The sequence below is a fragment of the Mauremys mutica genome, chromosome 8 (genome assembly GCF_020497125.1).
Source record: "Mauremys mutica isolate MM-2020 ecotype Southern chromosome 8, ASM2049712v1, whole genome shotgun sequence".
NCBI lineage: Eukaryota > Metazoa > Chordata > Testudines > Geoemydidae > Mauremys > Mauremys mutica.
The window spans coordinates 79,104,577-79,120,446 of record NC_059079.1 but is presented as its reverse complement, the minus strand read 5'-3'; the positions used below and the strand labels follow the sequence as shown (position 1 = coordinate 79,120,446).

The 15,870-nt window shown below is 37.4% G+C and overlaps 1 protein-coding gene across 4 annotated transcripts in view; it reads left to right on the top strand.

Moving 5' to 3' along the window:
* The window catches only part of RANBP17 (RAN binding protein 17), a 279,011-nt gene that overhangs the window by 46,839 nt on the left and 216,302 nt on the right, over positions 1-15,870 (top strand). For all 4 annotated transcript variants that reach the window (XM_045027071.1, XM_045027073.1, XM_045027070.1 and 1 more), the window contains exons 13-14: positions 1,465-1,570; positions 3,164-3,299. In XM_045027071.1, coding sequence (XP_044883006.1) covers positions 1,465-1,570; positions 3,164-3,299 — 242 coding nt within the window. The remainder of the gene's footprint in view (positions 1-1,464; positions 1,571-3,163; positions 3,300-15,870) is intronic.

Genomic DNA, 15,870 nt, shown 5'->3' with positions numbered 1-15,870 from the left:
TAGGTACCATTATTAAAGTTAAACTACGTGGGAGAAATTTAAACTGTCCTAATTTATGCCACATGGCATTGGATTTCCTGAGTTTCTGGGATACACAGTTTACATGATCTGCAGGTATAAAAACTCTTTCAAGGTCTACAGGGCTAGTACTGTAACAGTCTTGAAGATCCCATACTTGTCAGCATGGAGCTTACAGTCTGCATACTGTCTAAGCCCCATTGGCAGTGCATACAGACCTTGTAAGCACAAGGGCGGTAGGTATGGATCTTGCAACATTTACATATTGACCCTACAGATATTCTAATGGTTGGGTTGTACCTGAAGACCCTGTAAGCTCTGAAGTGGCACTCACATAGCTTACAAGATTGGCAAAATGGGCCTGCAAAGCTTTTAATGGATAAGATAGACCTTCAAAACTTTTGAGCTCTGATGGCAGTGTCTACGGCCCTTGAAAACTACATGATGGAAAGCTACTAATTTTCTGGAACAGGAAATATTTAACTCTAAGGGCATACAGGCTTTGCCCTGTGTCTGCAAAACTTCTAATTTCATTGGCTCAGAACTAGAGAATTTATCTGAAGTTTTTTAATTCCTTATTTGAATAAGAGGTAACAAACTATGCAGGCTGTGCATGTGGAATTCATAAATTTTGCCAGACCTGAAGCTTATAAATCGTGTAGCAACCTCATAGAATCCCTAAAGTTAAAATAATTATTGAGAATAACTCCCAAATGAACTCTACAACCTTTAAAAACTTACATTAATAAAACAAATTTGAGTTTCTAGACTAAGTGGTATTTGAGGTGAAATGCTAGGAAAAAATAGAAGTCTTGTCAAAAAGCAAAAAAAATCTTTCATTTTCCTAGCCTGAACTAACTTCCATAAAGGAAAAAAACAAAAACAACTCCTCTTATGGTTAAAGACCAGATGTGAGAGCGTTCAGATAGAAGGGAGAGTTAAAACTGACGTGTGTATAGCACCTCATCCTTTTAAAATGGAAAGCAAATTACAACTTTAACTATGGAATTGCTACCACAGTTGATATATCCTGTGGCTAGGTTCTGCAGGCCGCTAATAAATTGGACATTGCTGAGTCATACTGATAGTCTGGATAGAGCTCCTCCTTCCTCCGAGCAATTGGTACTGGGCTCTGTCAGAGAGAGGATACTGAACAATATGGAAGTCTGGTCTGCTCTAGTCTAAATGCCTATGTTCATGTTTATAGTTAAGTTGTTTTTTTTAAAGAGAGAGAAACCCTCAAATTTGGCCTTTTCACTTGTCAGTGCTCAATTGTTCCTAAGTATATAATTTTGATTGGTTTGTCCAGTCCACTTTAAAATGTCTTAATGGATGATGCTTCTACCACTACTCTTGCAGACTCTTCCACAGTCATATGTCTTACAGAACTATACTCTGCTAATGTAGTTGCTTATTGGAGGGTTTTTTCTTTCTTTTTAATGTTAGGACGTCTGGCATGGCTGGTATATCTTGTTGGTACTGTTGTAGGAGGAAGATTAACTTACACCAGTACAGATGAACATGATGCCATGGATGGAGAATTGTCCTGTCGGTAAGTATATTGTTAAAACAAACCAAAACAGAGGTTATGTGTTTTTTAACATCTATTGGTAAACAAGAGATGCCCAAACTTTGCTCAGTTGTTGGATGCATTGTCGTCTGCCACAAACTCAAGGGCTTTACTTAATTTGTGTGAATTTGAGCCAGTTGCAACCATGTTCCTTCATCTTTCAGTATGGTGGTGTGGTTCCAGATCTCAGGATGTAGTGTTTTCATCCTGATCTGAGCGGCCAGGCAGTAAGTCACTTAGGGCTAGAATTTCAAAATTGCCCTCTCATTTTCTGTGCCCCAGTTTTTGAGTGTCCAACTTTGTATGATGGTGGTTGAGCACCTGCACCTACCATTTGTTATGTGTATTGACTTAAAAAGGTAGTTATTATTTATTATGTACATGGACTTAAAATGGTAGTTTTGCTAATTGTTAGTTTTATCATTTGTTCATTTTTTGCATTGCTTCCTTCATTTTAATCACATGAGTTTGCAAGTAGGGAACTCAATGGCAACTGCAGATGCTCAGCACCTTTGAAAATTAGGCAATAGACATTTGAAGTCAAATACTCAGAATTCGAGGCCACTTTTAAGACCATGGGAGAGGTTATTGTGGATGATACCACATTCTCTGTGATAAATAGGGGAGTCCCACTTGCCCTGCCTTTACATCCAGCACACTTGAAAAAGGGACTTACACACTTAGAATTGGCTAATGATGCCTGTATTTACATCCTCATTTCAGGCTTCACTAATCTGCCTTGGACTCGGCATCATTATTGATGATCTACTGTATTATTAAATGTGAGAGGTATTTTAAAACACTTTGTGTATTTGGCTTCTAATCCAAATACACAAAAATTGCATATTTCAGAATTAGAAAAAAGTCATACTAATTTTCAGAGCAACCAAATAAATTGTCAGAGAATTAGTACTTTAAGAATTAAGTATGAACAGGAGGAGGAGGAAAATGAGAAGCAAGAGCTGTCACACTTTAGAAACAAAGGCTCAGATCTTTAACTAGTTTAAATTAAAGTAGGTACTCTGAAATCAATACAGGTACGCACACAGACATCAGCTGAGGATCTGGCCCAAAAACACAATTTTCATGCAAACCTAAGTAGTAAAGAATGGGGTAAGAGTGAGACAGATAATGTATCACATACTGCATAAACAAGATTGTTTTCTTCATAGAACGTTTTTCATCATTTTCCATTAAGGGTAAAGAACTGTTTGCATTTAAAGTAATTTACTTTGCATTTGCATTTTGAGTTCTGATGCTCCTTAGCTGTAGTAGCTAATGCTTTCATTATATAAATGCTGTACTAAGAAAAAGAGTATTTTGCAAGTTGACAGAAGTATAAAAATGTATTTCAAGTGACAGAGCATAGTTTAGCAAGAAGCTTGGTGTTGATGTGCAGCTGTGAGTGGTGGTCATTTTAGTAGTTTATAAAAGAAGGAAATGCAAGGAAGAAAAGTAGCAAACACTAGCTTAGGCAAATAAATAATGGCTGATGGACCCATGAGAAATTAGCTGTCAGAATATTGTTTATGTCTTTGAAAATTCCTCCTGAGAATGTTTTCCCTTGGCATTAAGAGTTTTTCAGCTGATATCCTTGATGGATGCCCAGTTACCACGGTCTAGTAATGAAAAAGTAGAACTTGCGATTCTCTGGTTTTTGGATCAATTCCGTAAAACATATGTGGGGGATCAGCTTCAGCGCACCTCAAAGGTAAGTCTTTGCAGCAAACAAGATTTGTGTAATTAAAATGAAGAAATCTGTGTAGGAAATGGGTTACTAATATGTCTTAAGTGTATGTGTAAAAAGATGTGCAGGAGTGAAAACTGAAGACATTATCTGATGGATATTAAGCTAATACTTAATTTATTAATTTTATATAGTTTGAGAGGATTTACCACCTTGTATATTTCAAGGTTTGGCATGCAGAGAGTTAATATTTGTTAACAGTTGTATTCATTTAACAGTTTTAGGTTACTTTGCATTTCAGTTTTTTATTTCAAACATTTAACTGAGTTCTGCTATATTGTGTTATATTTCACATCTGGGTATACAAGATTTATTCTTTTAATAGTTCTTTTCTTTTGACAGTTACTCATTTATGCAGCTTCCACTGTATTTCTCACATCACTTGGCTTTTCTGCATTTTAAATAGGGAAGGAAGAGGGAAAAGTAAGATGCATTCTTGGAAGAAGCAGCAGTTAATTCACCTTAACTGTAGGGGACAGTCATAATATAGATGTTATAAAGAGAGCATCAGTAAGATGGGATCAGTTGATCTTGAGAAAGATTGAAGGAATTTTGTTTGAGCCCCAAGCAAATCTTTAGCAAGACTTTTGACAGTGACTAAGATTTTTTTTTTTTTTTTTTTTTTTTACTTATTGTACCCATGCTTTCTGGTGAACAGTCCCAAACCAAAGAATTATTTTATCCCCTTTGGTTTGAATCATACTTTAGTGTTATTAAATGGCTCCTTACTTTGATATTAAAAAATAAAGTTTTATAATTTGCGGAATTACTTTTTCGCGGAAATGTAAGTGTTGCGTCAATTGCCAAAGCTCATTTGTGTTTTTCAAATATGACACATTGCTTTATAATATTACAATAACAGATTCTGCTCCTGCTCAAATCTGACAAAATTCCCATTGACTGAAATTCAGTGGAAGCAAGATTGTGTCATAATCATTCTGATCAATAATATCTGATTTTTGTCGGGTGGTAAATAAATACATTGATGTCCTAATTCTCCCTATTGTGTGTGGGCTCTTGCTGTCTGGGCTGGTGCTGGGTGGAAATGACCTGTTACAGCATACTATACTCCATCATGCATTATCAGACTGTCATGGGGTTTTTTTAGCACCTTCTCCCAGCCAATCCAGCAGAAGCTATGCCTTCCATTATCATTCTGGTATAAGGATAGTGCTGATGTACAACTTGCGGGGGAAGAATTTGGGTCTGGGTGAAATGATGTCTTAAAATGAAGTATTAACACTCAAATGCCTGGAGCTTCCTTGTCAAAAGAAGGATGTAAAGCTTGAGTTCTTGCACACTAAACCATAACATTATGCACATGAAATTTATTATGGTAATCCATATATTTTACTGGCTGAGAAGTCTTAAGATTGCTGTCACAACTGCCATTCATATGAAAGTTTAAATAGTTAACTGTTGATTAAAATGTTACTAAATAGCAAAAATGTTTTAAATTTGACTCCTTGCATGAATGGAGTCTTATTGGCCTCACCACTTAATGTCTTGAGGCCCATTACTCCCCTTCTGTACTAAAATCTGATAAAGGAAGAGGTTTGACCCAGAATTTTCCATTATGAGGACTGTACCCAAGTACATGAAGTCAGAGGAGACTTGTGCATGTTGGATCCTCTCTGTTTGTGGGTCTGACCCCTGGTTTTTCTATCAACAGAAGTTGTATGCCAGTTCTTGCAATTAGCCCCATACATGTGGAATCCTGTGTGTAGAGCCCTATTGAAGTTGATGTATTTTTAAAAACTGATCCCAAAGTATATTTATTTGATATTTTACATGTATGAGAAAAACAGAAAGCAGAACTCGTGCTATCTTTTTATTGTTTTTTCTTGCTCTAGCGGCATTTGTAGCAGCAGATGGCATTCTTTCCTCGCAGTTGTAAATCCTCTGGTACTGCATATTGCTGGCAGGTAGCTACAAATATGCAATAAAAAGATTCACACTTGGAAGCAGAAAAACAGATATATATCAATTGGCTAAGTTAATATCCATTTATATAAATATTCACAATGGTTCAGATAGTTGTATTTACAGAACAGATAATGGATATTCTGCATATTTCAGCCATATTGAGAGAGTTTGAAATACACCTCTACCCCATTATAATGCCACCCGATATAACATGAATTCGGATATAACGCGGTAAAGCAGCGCTCTGGGGGCGGTGGGGCTGCGCGCTCCGGCGTATCAAAGCAAGTTCGATATAATGCGGTTTCACCTATAACGCGGTAAGATTTTTTGGCTCCTGAGGACAGTGTTATATCGAGGTAGAGGTGTAGTTTTATATGAACATTGTTAAATTTGATCTTATGTTCATCTACTTCGAAACAAGCAGTGATTAGAGAAAATTGAGTAATCTAACTTAATTACAAGACTTGTTCTACAGTTAGTGTAATGCAGCAAAGTTTCTTTTGGCTTGTTGGTGTAAATTTGGAGCTACATTTAAAAAAATATTTTATCCAAAACCTCCTATGGCAATTAAGAATAACATCAAATACAGAGATTGTAGGAAAGACAATGAAAATAATTCTGCAAATTCATTGCTTATGGTCTATTGTTCATTAAATGGTCCTTGAGAGTTTTCTTTCTAAGTATACTGAAAAAGCCTCGAAGGCTGCTCCCATGGTGCCACTACATATTTGCGGTGCCACTGAGCGGGTGCTACTATATTGTCAATGTAAGAGTAATGTACTAGGACATAGTCTTTCTGAGTCGTACACATTAACATGTGTAATATGTTTCTAAGTGCTATTGGGTCATATTCTCTGGAACGGTATAGTGCAGCGCTACTGGTCTATTTTTGAACTAAAGCTGATGTAGCTGGCCCAACCAGACTAACCCCACTGTAAGGCTAATCCTGTGGTGGCATATTGCTGACATAGGTGCTGTTACTATAGCAGGAAAGAGATGTGTCTGGAACTGCCCTGGGCTGTGCTGATCTTGGGATGTGTTTTCAACTCTTTGGACAACCAATAGCTGTTCTAACATGGTGCTTGGGGTCTGCCCCTGAACAGAATAGTATTTGGATCAAAGCAGTGCAGAGATGAACTTTTTAAACCAGGTTTGTGCCACCAACCATCTGTTAGCAGATCAGCCTCACATGAGGATCTGGCCCATTATTTCAGCAGCCAAAGTCTTATTTATTACAGAATACTTTGTTTCATTATTTGACTCATTTATTAAATGGGTTTTATGTCAATATTCTTAACTTGTGACCAATATGTACATTTATTTTTGTGGTGTTATTATTTAAGGTGATTATTTCTTCCTGTTCAGAAAATGTAAGTGGTAGGGGAAACATCATGAATATTTGAGGGAAATATCATACATGCTCAAGAGGGAAATTACCCTTTCTCTTACAAGTATTATGTGTTGTATTGCTAAAGTGCATTTTTTGAGGATATTTAAGAGGATACATTTTAGCCAGATACATGCCCCAAGTAGCACTCTGGTATATGTGAGGGGTGAGGATTGATATCTTAGTGAGATAGTGGGGTGTTTCCTTCCTCCTGACTGGCAGAGTTGAAACTTCCTCAGTCACTTGATATCCCTTTTGGGCTTGGGATAAATGACCAGGTCTTTGACTGGGGGGAAGGAGTGATGGGCAGGAGTGCTTTCCTGGTCCGTTGTCAGTGGTTGGCAAACTTCGCCTCCACCTTTGAAATGTACGTTTGTAGGGGCATTGTTGATATGCAGTCACAAGTATTGAGAGCCAGCAGTAGATGGTTTAGGTCTACAGGAAACCATCACTGTATTGTGTTTAGAAAGAAGTTTTACCTCTCCACAGATTGGTTTTGGGTTGGGTAGGTGGGCGTGTGTGCGTGTGCGCGCACATGTGTAGGTTGAGAGGGAATTTAAACTTCCTGTACAGCAGGCATTCTCAAACTCTTTAATTATGTTTACTGCAATTTAATAGAGAGATTATCAGGTGATCTGTCCTGTCATCAGTATTCATATTACTTTCCCATAGCAAGTACAAAAAATGCTTAAATGGAAGAGAAATATTAGGAAAGTAAGGAGTGTATTTTCAGCTGTCTTTTTATAGTTTTAGTAGCAGGAAACAGGTCAGCACAAGATAATCTGTAAGTGCTACATAGGCCACCAGCAAGTGCTCAGTATATCGACAATGGTCCATGGACCACAACTTGAGAACTTCTGCCCTGGGGAAGTGCTGCTAGTGCTAGAGCTGCAATGAATGTTTAATTTAGTCATAGGAAGAGGGCTGGTTTGGACGATTATGGCTTTGGGAGACACATCTCACTGGATCTGGGCTCTTTGGTTCTCATCAGTGTGTGGCTTGATATTACTCTGGGTAAATCTGAATATAGCACATTGGAGAGGTTTTTTTTCTGGGTAATAAATAATGGGAGTACAATTCAGTTGATAAAATGTATACGCTTAATAGGTTTGATAAAAGTTATGGCGGGTCACTTAAACCAAGTCAACTTGGTGGTGTTTGCATATCCTGACCTCAGTAATAGCAACTATCATTACTACTAACAATGTGCTGTTAAGTTTCTCAAACATTTAAAGTTTATAGTAAAGTTATAAAAAGTTACTCTTGGCTTACATTTCCTTTTCCTTTTATAGACTGAGTTGCTATGTTTCTAGTATATAAAGTTAAAAACATACATATGTACATATATACTCAGATGCCTCACAACACTCTTGAGCAAATTGTATTTTTAAAAACAAAAGACTCCTTTTAACTGCCAGCTCTTTTGTAACTTCTGTGGTTTTGTTTTTTGAGTATGGTAGTAAGTATGTACTAGATTTGAAGGTGGAGATGGGATTTACTCACTAGACTGTTCTAGTGGTTTTACATATTTTATAACCTGATATATTTTTTTTAAAAGAAATTAAATTCAAAATGTTAAGGTGCTGAATGAATTCAGAATCAGGGCTCTAATAGTGTCCATCATTTGTGTCGTTTTGTGGCCTCTATCTTTAGTCTTCCTCCCGCTCCCCATTTCCCTTCCCCCACATCACCATGGATTAAGGATTATGTCTACCTTAATTATGCACTTGTCATCTTTACTTTGTACAGCATGTGATGCTATTTAACAGCATTTAACCTTGGGTTATATTTTTAGGATTGGGTCATTCTACAGCAATTTCCAAAACACTTTGGGCCAGAATTGGGTCCTATTACACCTTTGGGTGAGGGCAGCCTTGTGGAAGCAGAATTAGTAAGAGCAAGTGTTTTGATTTGGCTGTGGCTCTTAACAGATCTTCATCACAGATTAGTCCTATTAGGATCAGGAGTGGTCTTCCTGAGGACTTGTGGGGTTAGGCAGGGGAGTACCCTGGTTAAAATGTACAGACAACTCCCACATTCTGGCCCAGAAACCTGTTTCATTAATCTGGTTGCAGGTGACCTGCAGGGTATGAACTCCACAAATTTTGGGAGGAGACCAGAACTGGATCCAATAGCTCCAATGAGCTTGTCTACCTTTTTACCTATTTGTGCATAGGGTGAGTTTTAGCTCCTAATTCAAATGATCAGGTTTAGCAAGTATATATCTGACAGCTTCAAAAGTATCTGTAACACAAAACATTTTCAGTTCCACATTCCAGTACGAACCATTTTAAAATAAAAGTTTCAAATTTGAAATCCAACAGGCCAGATTCATGGTTTAGTCTGAGACTGTAATGGAGGCTGATTGTCTTTCCCTGGCTCTGTCCTAACCCCAGTGTAGGTTAGAGCAGTCTGAGGGCTGTTCTAATCTACACTAAATGGCAATGGTTCCCAAGGGACCGCTCTTGGGAAACCATTCCAGTTCAGGAATACTGGGGTATAGTGTGTTCTGATCTGCCTCGCTTCTTCATGCCCCGTGCATTACGATGAAGGGGTGCAATGGTAGAGATTCTAGAGTAAGAGCAAGCTCCCATGCCTAGCTGAGGAGATATGGACAGTTTTACTCCATTTGTGCCAGCTGAGCAGTCCAGGGAATCTGGCCCAGTATTCTCATTTGGGCATAGAAGCTGTGGAGAAGGGTAAATGGCAGAGATTATTGTATTTTAGTTATTCACAGTAAAAGTTATTCCTAGATTGGGGCATGATTGTGAAGTGGGTTAACTAATTATTGCTTTTGGGGGCAGAGAGATCTTTTGCTGTATATTATGTATAATACCGTCACATTCCATCTATTCGTCTGTCTAATCAATATAAAGAATGTCAAGCTATTAAATAATATTTGGGACTACATTCACATTAAGATATATTTCCAATCTTTTAGCTTGTAAATGTAAAATATGAGCTTTTGAGAAATAGAGCTGCATCATAATAAACAAAAATTAGGAGAGTAAGAATTAGACAACAGTATATTGTAGGGGAAGAAAGGAACAAAATATGTTGATTTTAGGATAATTTTCAGCCTTGGTAAATGTAATTTGCAATTGCTAAAAGCACAATCCAAGGGTATTCTGACATTATTTAGGCACTTTTTGAATTTAGGGCCAGGTTCGTTCTCTAATGCAGAATGTCTGTTACATCGACTTACATTGATATCCTTTTTCTACATTCATTATTTATTTGATTATCTTCTCTGCAGGCATGATAACATTAGAGCTGGCAGGAACAATAAATACGTGTACAGAATTTGGCTACTTTTGGCTCTGATCCTGTAAAGCATTACACATGGTAGGATCCTTGTGCCTGTGTGGAGCCCCATTGACTTCACTGGGGCTCTGTGTGGGTGCAGCCATTGGCCTGTGCTACATAACAGGATCGGGACCGTAATGTCTTCGTGATTAATGATATCTTAACACTTTTGAGTGATGACCCTTTTTCTGAGCTGTAAAATTTATACACTGTTTTATTTCATTACAAGAAAGTAAAGGATTGCTGTGCTGACAGGTGGTGGAAATTAGCAGGCAGTTTTGAAATTGTGCTGTGCACTAGAAATTAGATCTCATTTTAATTCAGCTTTTCCCAACTAGTAAATGAGGTTAATGCCATACATATTCAGCTGATATGGATGAAGAAATTGATATAAAGTAGATCAACATAGCTACAGGGCTAGTTTAATTTATAGGTAAAGAGGCAGTGATAAATGGAAGTAATGTAGTAGTGGTCACTAAACTCCTCAGCCATCAGGGATTCAATAGTGTTAGTTGCTCATTAAAGATATTGTTGGGGTGCATCAAATAGAAATTTGAAAAGGAATAGCCAACTAACCCCTAATTATCAAAATACAGAAAATACTAATTATACCTTAATTAGCTTTTCTTTTAATGTACTGAAATTGTTACTTTTTGTGTAGCACAAATGGATAGTTATAACAACAATAAATAGGTTGTTTTAATAACTTTCTTTTACCTCTGGGAAAACAGCACTCCAATTTTTAATATGCAATAATGCTTCTCTGTAGCCTGTAGGAGATGAAAATTATTAAGTAGCTTTATTTTTTGAAGATTTTACAGCAGCTTTGGGAAGAATTATTTCACCATGCATCAATTATTTTTAATTGAACTGAATATTTTTCAGATTGCATGAAATGCCTCTCACTTGAGTTTAACATGTAGAGTTTGTTAAGGAAGCATCATAATGAGAACTGGGTGCAACTTACCTCCGTAATACATTCGAGTAGGGGTATAGAATGATTAAAGTTTCAAAAGATGGAAAGAGGAGGCAACAATTTCTTTTTATGTCGATAAAACTGAGATAAGCCATGACTTCCTTATCAAAAATACGCTATAGTTTACATATACACCTCTATACCGATACAACGTGACCTGATATAACACGAATTTGGATATAACATGGTAAAGCAGCGCTCTGGGGGGGGCGGGGCTGCACGCTCTGGCAGATCAAAGCAAGTTCGATATAACGTGGTTTCACCTATAACGCAGTAAGATTTTTTGGCTCCCGAGGACAGTGTTATATCAGGGTAGAGGTGTACTCTGGTTATTAAAAAACTTGTATCAGAGAATAGGATGTTGCCATGCACATATTGTTAGTTAATGAACATGGGGATTGAAATTATGGATAAAGTAGAAGCATTCTGATGAAATATTTCTAATTTGGAGTGATATTCAGTAATATGTGGAAGAAGGTATATTGAATACAGTAACCATTTATGTCATAGGGACAGATCTTGGCTTTAGTATTTTCCACAGCATGGCAACAAGACTGTACTCCACAGCAACAGAATGCTTTTCTTAAACTGCTTGCTTCAAAGCTCATGAAGTCAATGGAGGGTCTTCCACCTAATACTGAGAGAGAGAGAGGTGACTTCAGGAGTGGCCGCCCCCAAGCCTATTACTCTTTATAGGCAGAGCCCGGGTCTCTGCTACCCCACTGAACATATATGTGAGTTGTGTGTAGGTGGATAATGTCAGAAGTAACTGTATTTTCTTAACATCAGAATCAGCTAGGAAGAACCTACCTGTTGTGTTGACAGGTAGAAAAGACTGAATAAATGCCAAAGCTGTGAGCCATGCAATTGTTTTGCTACCCTTTTCTCCAAGACCCTTAGTCCTAAACATGAGCAAAATACTGTAAATATAACCACTCAAGAAGTAACTGGTTTTGAGGTTTCAAAATACAAATTTTAAATATGGCACAAAATTTTAAGTACACTCTCTGTTTCATGTGATTGATATGCCTTTCTTCCTGGTGAAAGATGTTATAAATAAGTTTGACTTGAGCAAACCTGCAGTCTTAAGTTATTTTTGATTGATGGGCAATTGAAATCTGTTAATTTATCACTGACTTAGAAGGGAAATCTTACTTGCAAAAATATAAGGACCAAAGTGGGATGAGAAATTTCAACGCTTCTACAACAAAACCTGAATCTTTTTCCTGCAGAGAGATCCTGTTTCCTATTCATTAAAAGTTAATGTCTGGTCATTGGATTTTACATTGTCTCTCCAGGGCACACCGATGTGTTGACTCCATTCAGTTCTTGATAGTGCATTTGATACCAGCTCAGACAGGCCTATATGACTCTGGCCTGGCCTACACTTAAAAGTTAGGTTGACAAGGCTACAGTGCTTGGGATTGTGAAAAATTAACACCCATGAGCACCAGAGCTGTGCTGATCTAACCCTGGTGTTGGAGAGGTGGATTACCTACATCAGTGGTTCTCAACCTTTCCACACTACTGTACCCCCTTTCAGGAATCTGCTTTGTCTTGGGTACCCCCAAGTTTCACCTCATTTAAAAACTATGTGCTTACAAAATGAGACCTAAATATCCAAAATTTTCACAGCATGCTATTAATGAAAAATTGCTTACTTTCTCATTTTTACCATAAAATTATCAAATAAATCGACTGAAATATAAATATTGTACTTACATTTCAATGTGATACTTGAATCTGTTTTTCACTTGTGAGCCTTGTCTGAAGCCCGGGCCCCAGCTGGTGAGGCTGAAACAGATAACTTAGCTTCACAGGGTCCTGTGGCATGAACCCTGGTCAGTTGCCCTGCTTGACTCCCCCTAATGCCAGCCATGCACTTGCAACCCCTCTGAGAGCTGCAACTCCCAGGTTGAGAAACACTGATCTAGATGAGTTGAGTTCCCCCTGGAAGACCTCTGAGCACCCCCAGGAGTACACATACCACTGGTTGAGAACCACTGCCTACACTGACAGAAAAGTCTTTTACACTATAGTACCACAGTGCTATAGTTGTGCCTCCATAGTTCCACTAGCTCCCTGTCAGTGCTGTAGTGTTGACATGATCTCTGAGAGTCTTGTCTTACTTCCCTTCTCCAGGGAAGGAATTAACTTTGTCACACCAAGTGGGTAGCAATATGTCAGTGGGTAAACTGAGTCACACTTTTTTGTAAAAAAAATTCTCTCATTCTCCACACTTTCATACTCTAGGCAGCCAGAATACACTGCACACTGTGGTTTCAAATCAGTGGATGTAAAACTGTGTCTCATATTTGTCCTATTCTTTCTTCTTAAGCTGACATGGCACAACATGCTATTGTCCTTTTTAGTAAATGATCTATTTTTCTAAATCACCCTTTAGTGAGACCTGAGATCAAACAAAGGGTATGTCTACATTGCAATTAGAGGTGTGATTACAACTCATGTAGGAATACTCATGCTAGCTTAAATCTAGATAGGCTGGCTAAAAATAGCAGTGAAGACACAGTGGGTGGGTTGTACAAACCCACTTGGAAACCTAAATACACACTTGAATTGCTTTCTTCTTTGAGCTGCATCAAAGCTTTGAACTAAACACCTTATGCAACATATGAAACTTCATGACATGTTTTGTCATGGTCTCCACTATATGTTTTAAATAATATTTTGTAAGGGGGCTAGTACTCGTTTAGCAGAAGAGTTAGCAGCCTGCTACTTACACTTGGATCCTGCACTCTTCACTGAAACAATAGCAGGGACGTCTATTTTTTATCATTTTAATTTTATTGAACCTTTTGTGCAAAATGTAACATTTTTCGTGACATCCTATGATAAGGTATCCCAGTACGCGCTCTGTGACTCCCATGCAGATTTTAACCAAATATTGGATTAGTAATTCTATGTCATTGGACATAGGAAGTTTGTGGTGGCAGATGCAGGAATAAAATCCACTTCTCCAGCATGGCATTCAGCTTCCTTAACTACAAGAACATTCTTTTTCTTCCTGCAGTTTCCTGTCTCATTACTACACATCTTCCAACTTCTGCTGCAAATGAGGCAAGGCTCTTAAGACAAACAGCCTTATTCACTACACAAACAAGATTCATTCCCTCAGCACGATCCAGTCTGTGTACTGGGATGGCAGGGGTCTTCTGGGGGCGGGGAGGGGAAAGTAACATGACATTATGTGATTAAAGACTACACCAAAATGCATGAATACAGGTAGGTCAAATTAAGGTTGAACGGGCAACCTTAAGTCTGGTATTTCCTAATTTTTGAATATTGGACATTGCAATATTAAGATATTCTTTTTTGTATATCTTAGACATTCATTTATCTCTACTTTATAATGTGTTTAAGTGAACATTTAGTCCATTTATTCACACCAGCCACTACCTATATGAACATTTATATAATAAGTATTTAATCCTATATTTATAATCAAAACATTGGTTTCTATAAAGTTCTGTGCTATTAGAGAGAATACTTTTCTAATAAAAATCAAACAATCTTCAAAATAAATAATGATCATAGTTCAGTTCTGCAACTGGCTCTAACTCAGCTTTATTTTGTAGCTGCTAATAAAGGCACATTATCATGTTCAGGCATTGCAATTATCATTGAAATGTGTATGTCCATTAACCAGAACATTAGGCTGAGGATATAATTACTGTCTAGAGCCAATATCTTTGTGAAGCTACATCTATGATGCTATTAAGCTATAAGCAATATTTTGTAAACTAATATTTAAACGATTCAGAATTGATACCATCACTTGCAGACCTTAAAAGTAATACTGCGTCCATTCAAATGATTGACTTCTTAAGTGCTTGGCAAATATATTATCGGGTTATTTGGATATGATTATAATTTGTGATTTGAGAGAGATTAGTATTTTTTAATAGCAATTGCCCAGAACAAATTAATCTTGTGGGGTGAGGGGGAGGTGGTGTTGTATATAAAGCCAAGTGCTGGTAAATCTGTGGCACAGTATGTCAGAAAGAGCTATGAGCATGCTTTGTTATAATGAGGGTTGTATTGCAGGGCATTTAGTACAGAGATTCAGAAAGGAATTTTAAAAAAAAAAGGAGTCTCCCCAAATCATATTCCAAGTGTGTGGTTGGAGTGGGAGTTACCATGTCACTGTCTTGGGACATATTCTGCTCCTGCTATAATCAAAGGGAGATTCTCATATTTTAGGGTTCTCTTCCTGCTCTCATCTTACATAAATCCAGATATTACAACTTCTAAACTAGGTCAAATGGGTAATGAGTAGTGTAGAATATATGGTGTCAGATGGACCCACAAAGTGAAAAATTTGTTCTTATGCTCTGCTTCTTGCGTGTTTTGTGGGGTTCTTTTTAAACAAAATACACATATAGGGCAGTCTTTAACTCCTGAATGGATTGCAACAGGATGTCAGAGATTCAAGTTAACTTTAAGAACTTGAGAATTAAACAAATTTCATGAATTAATATTTTCTGTTTCAACAACAAGTGAATATCATTCATTAATTCATCTACTCATCTCAGGAATTGAAAATGTCAGGCAAAGCATCTGTTAGGGGCACACGGCTTCATCTTGCTATGTTCTTTGTTGTATTTTGAATACAGGTGTACTGGAAACACTTCTAGTAACCAGGGGCAGCTTCCTTACTAAATCCTCCTAATAGCCAAACAGTCTTCCCTTCCCTAACTTATTAATTATTTAAAGCTTATTCATTTTGGACTTTTATATTTGCCTTACTGTAATATATTTGTTTGTTGGCACTCTATATTGGCCTTAGATCAAAGATGTTCTATATGCCTTTTGGATTTTTAAAACAAAGCATCTTCAATAGAGCTGGTCGGAAATTTTTTATCTAAATGATTTTCTGGTGAAAAAATACTGTTTTCGCAAAACCAAAGTGTTCTACAGGA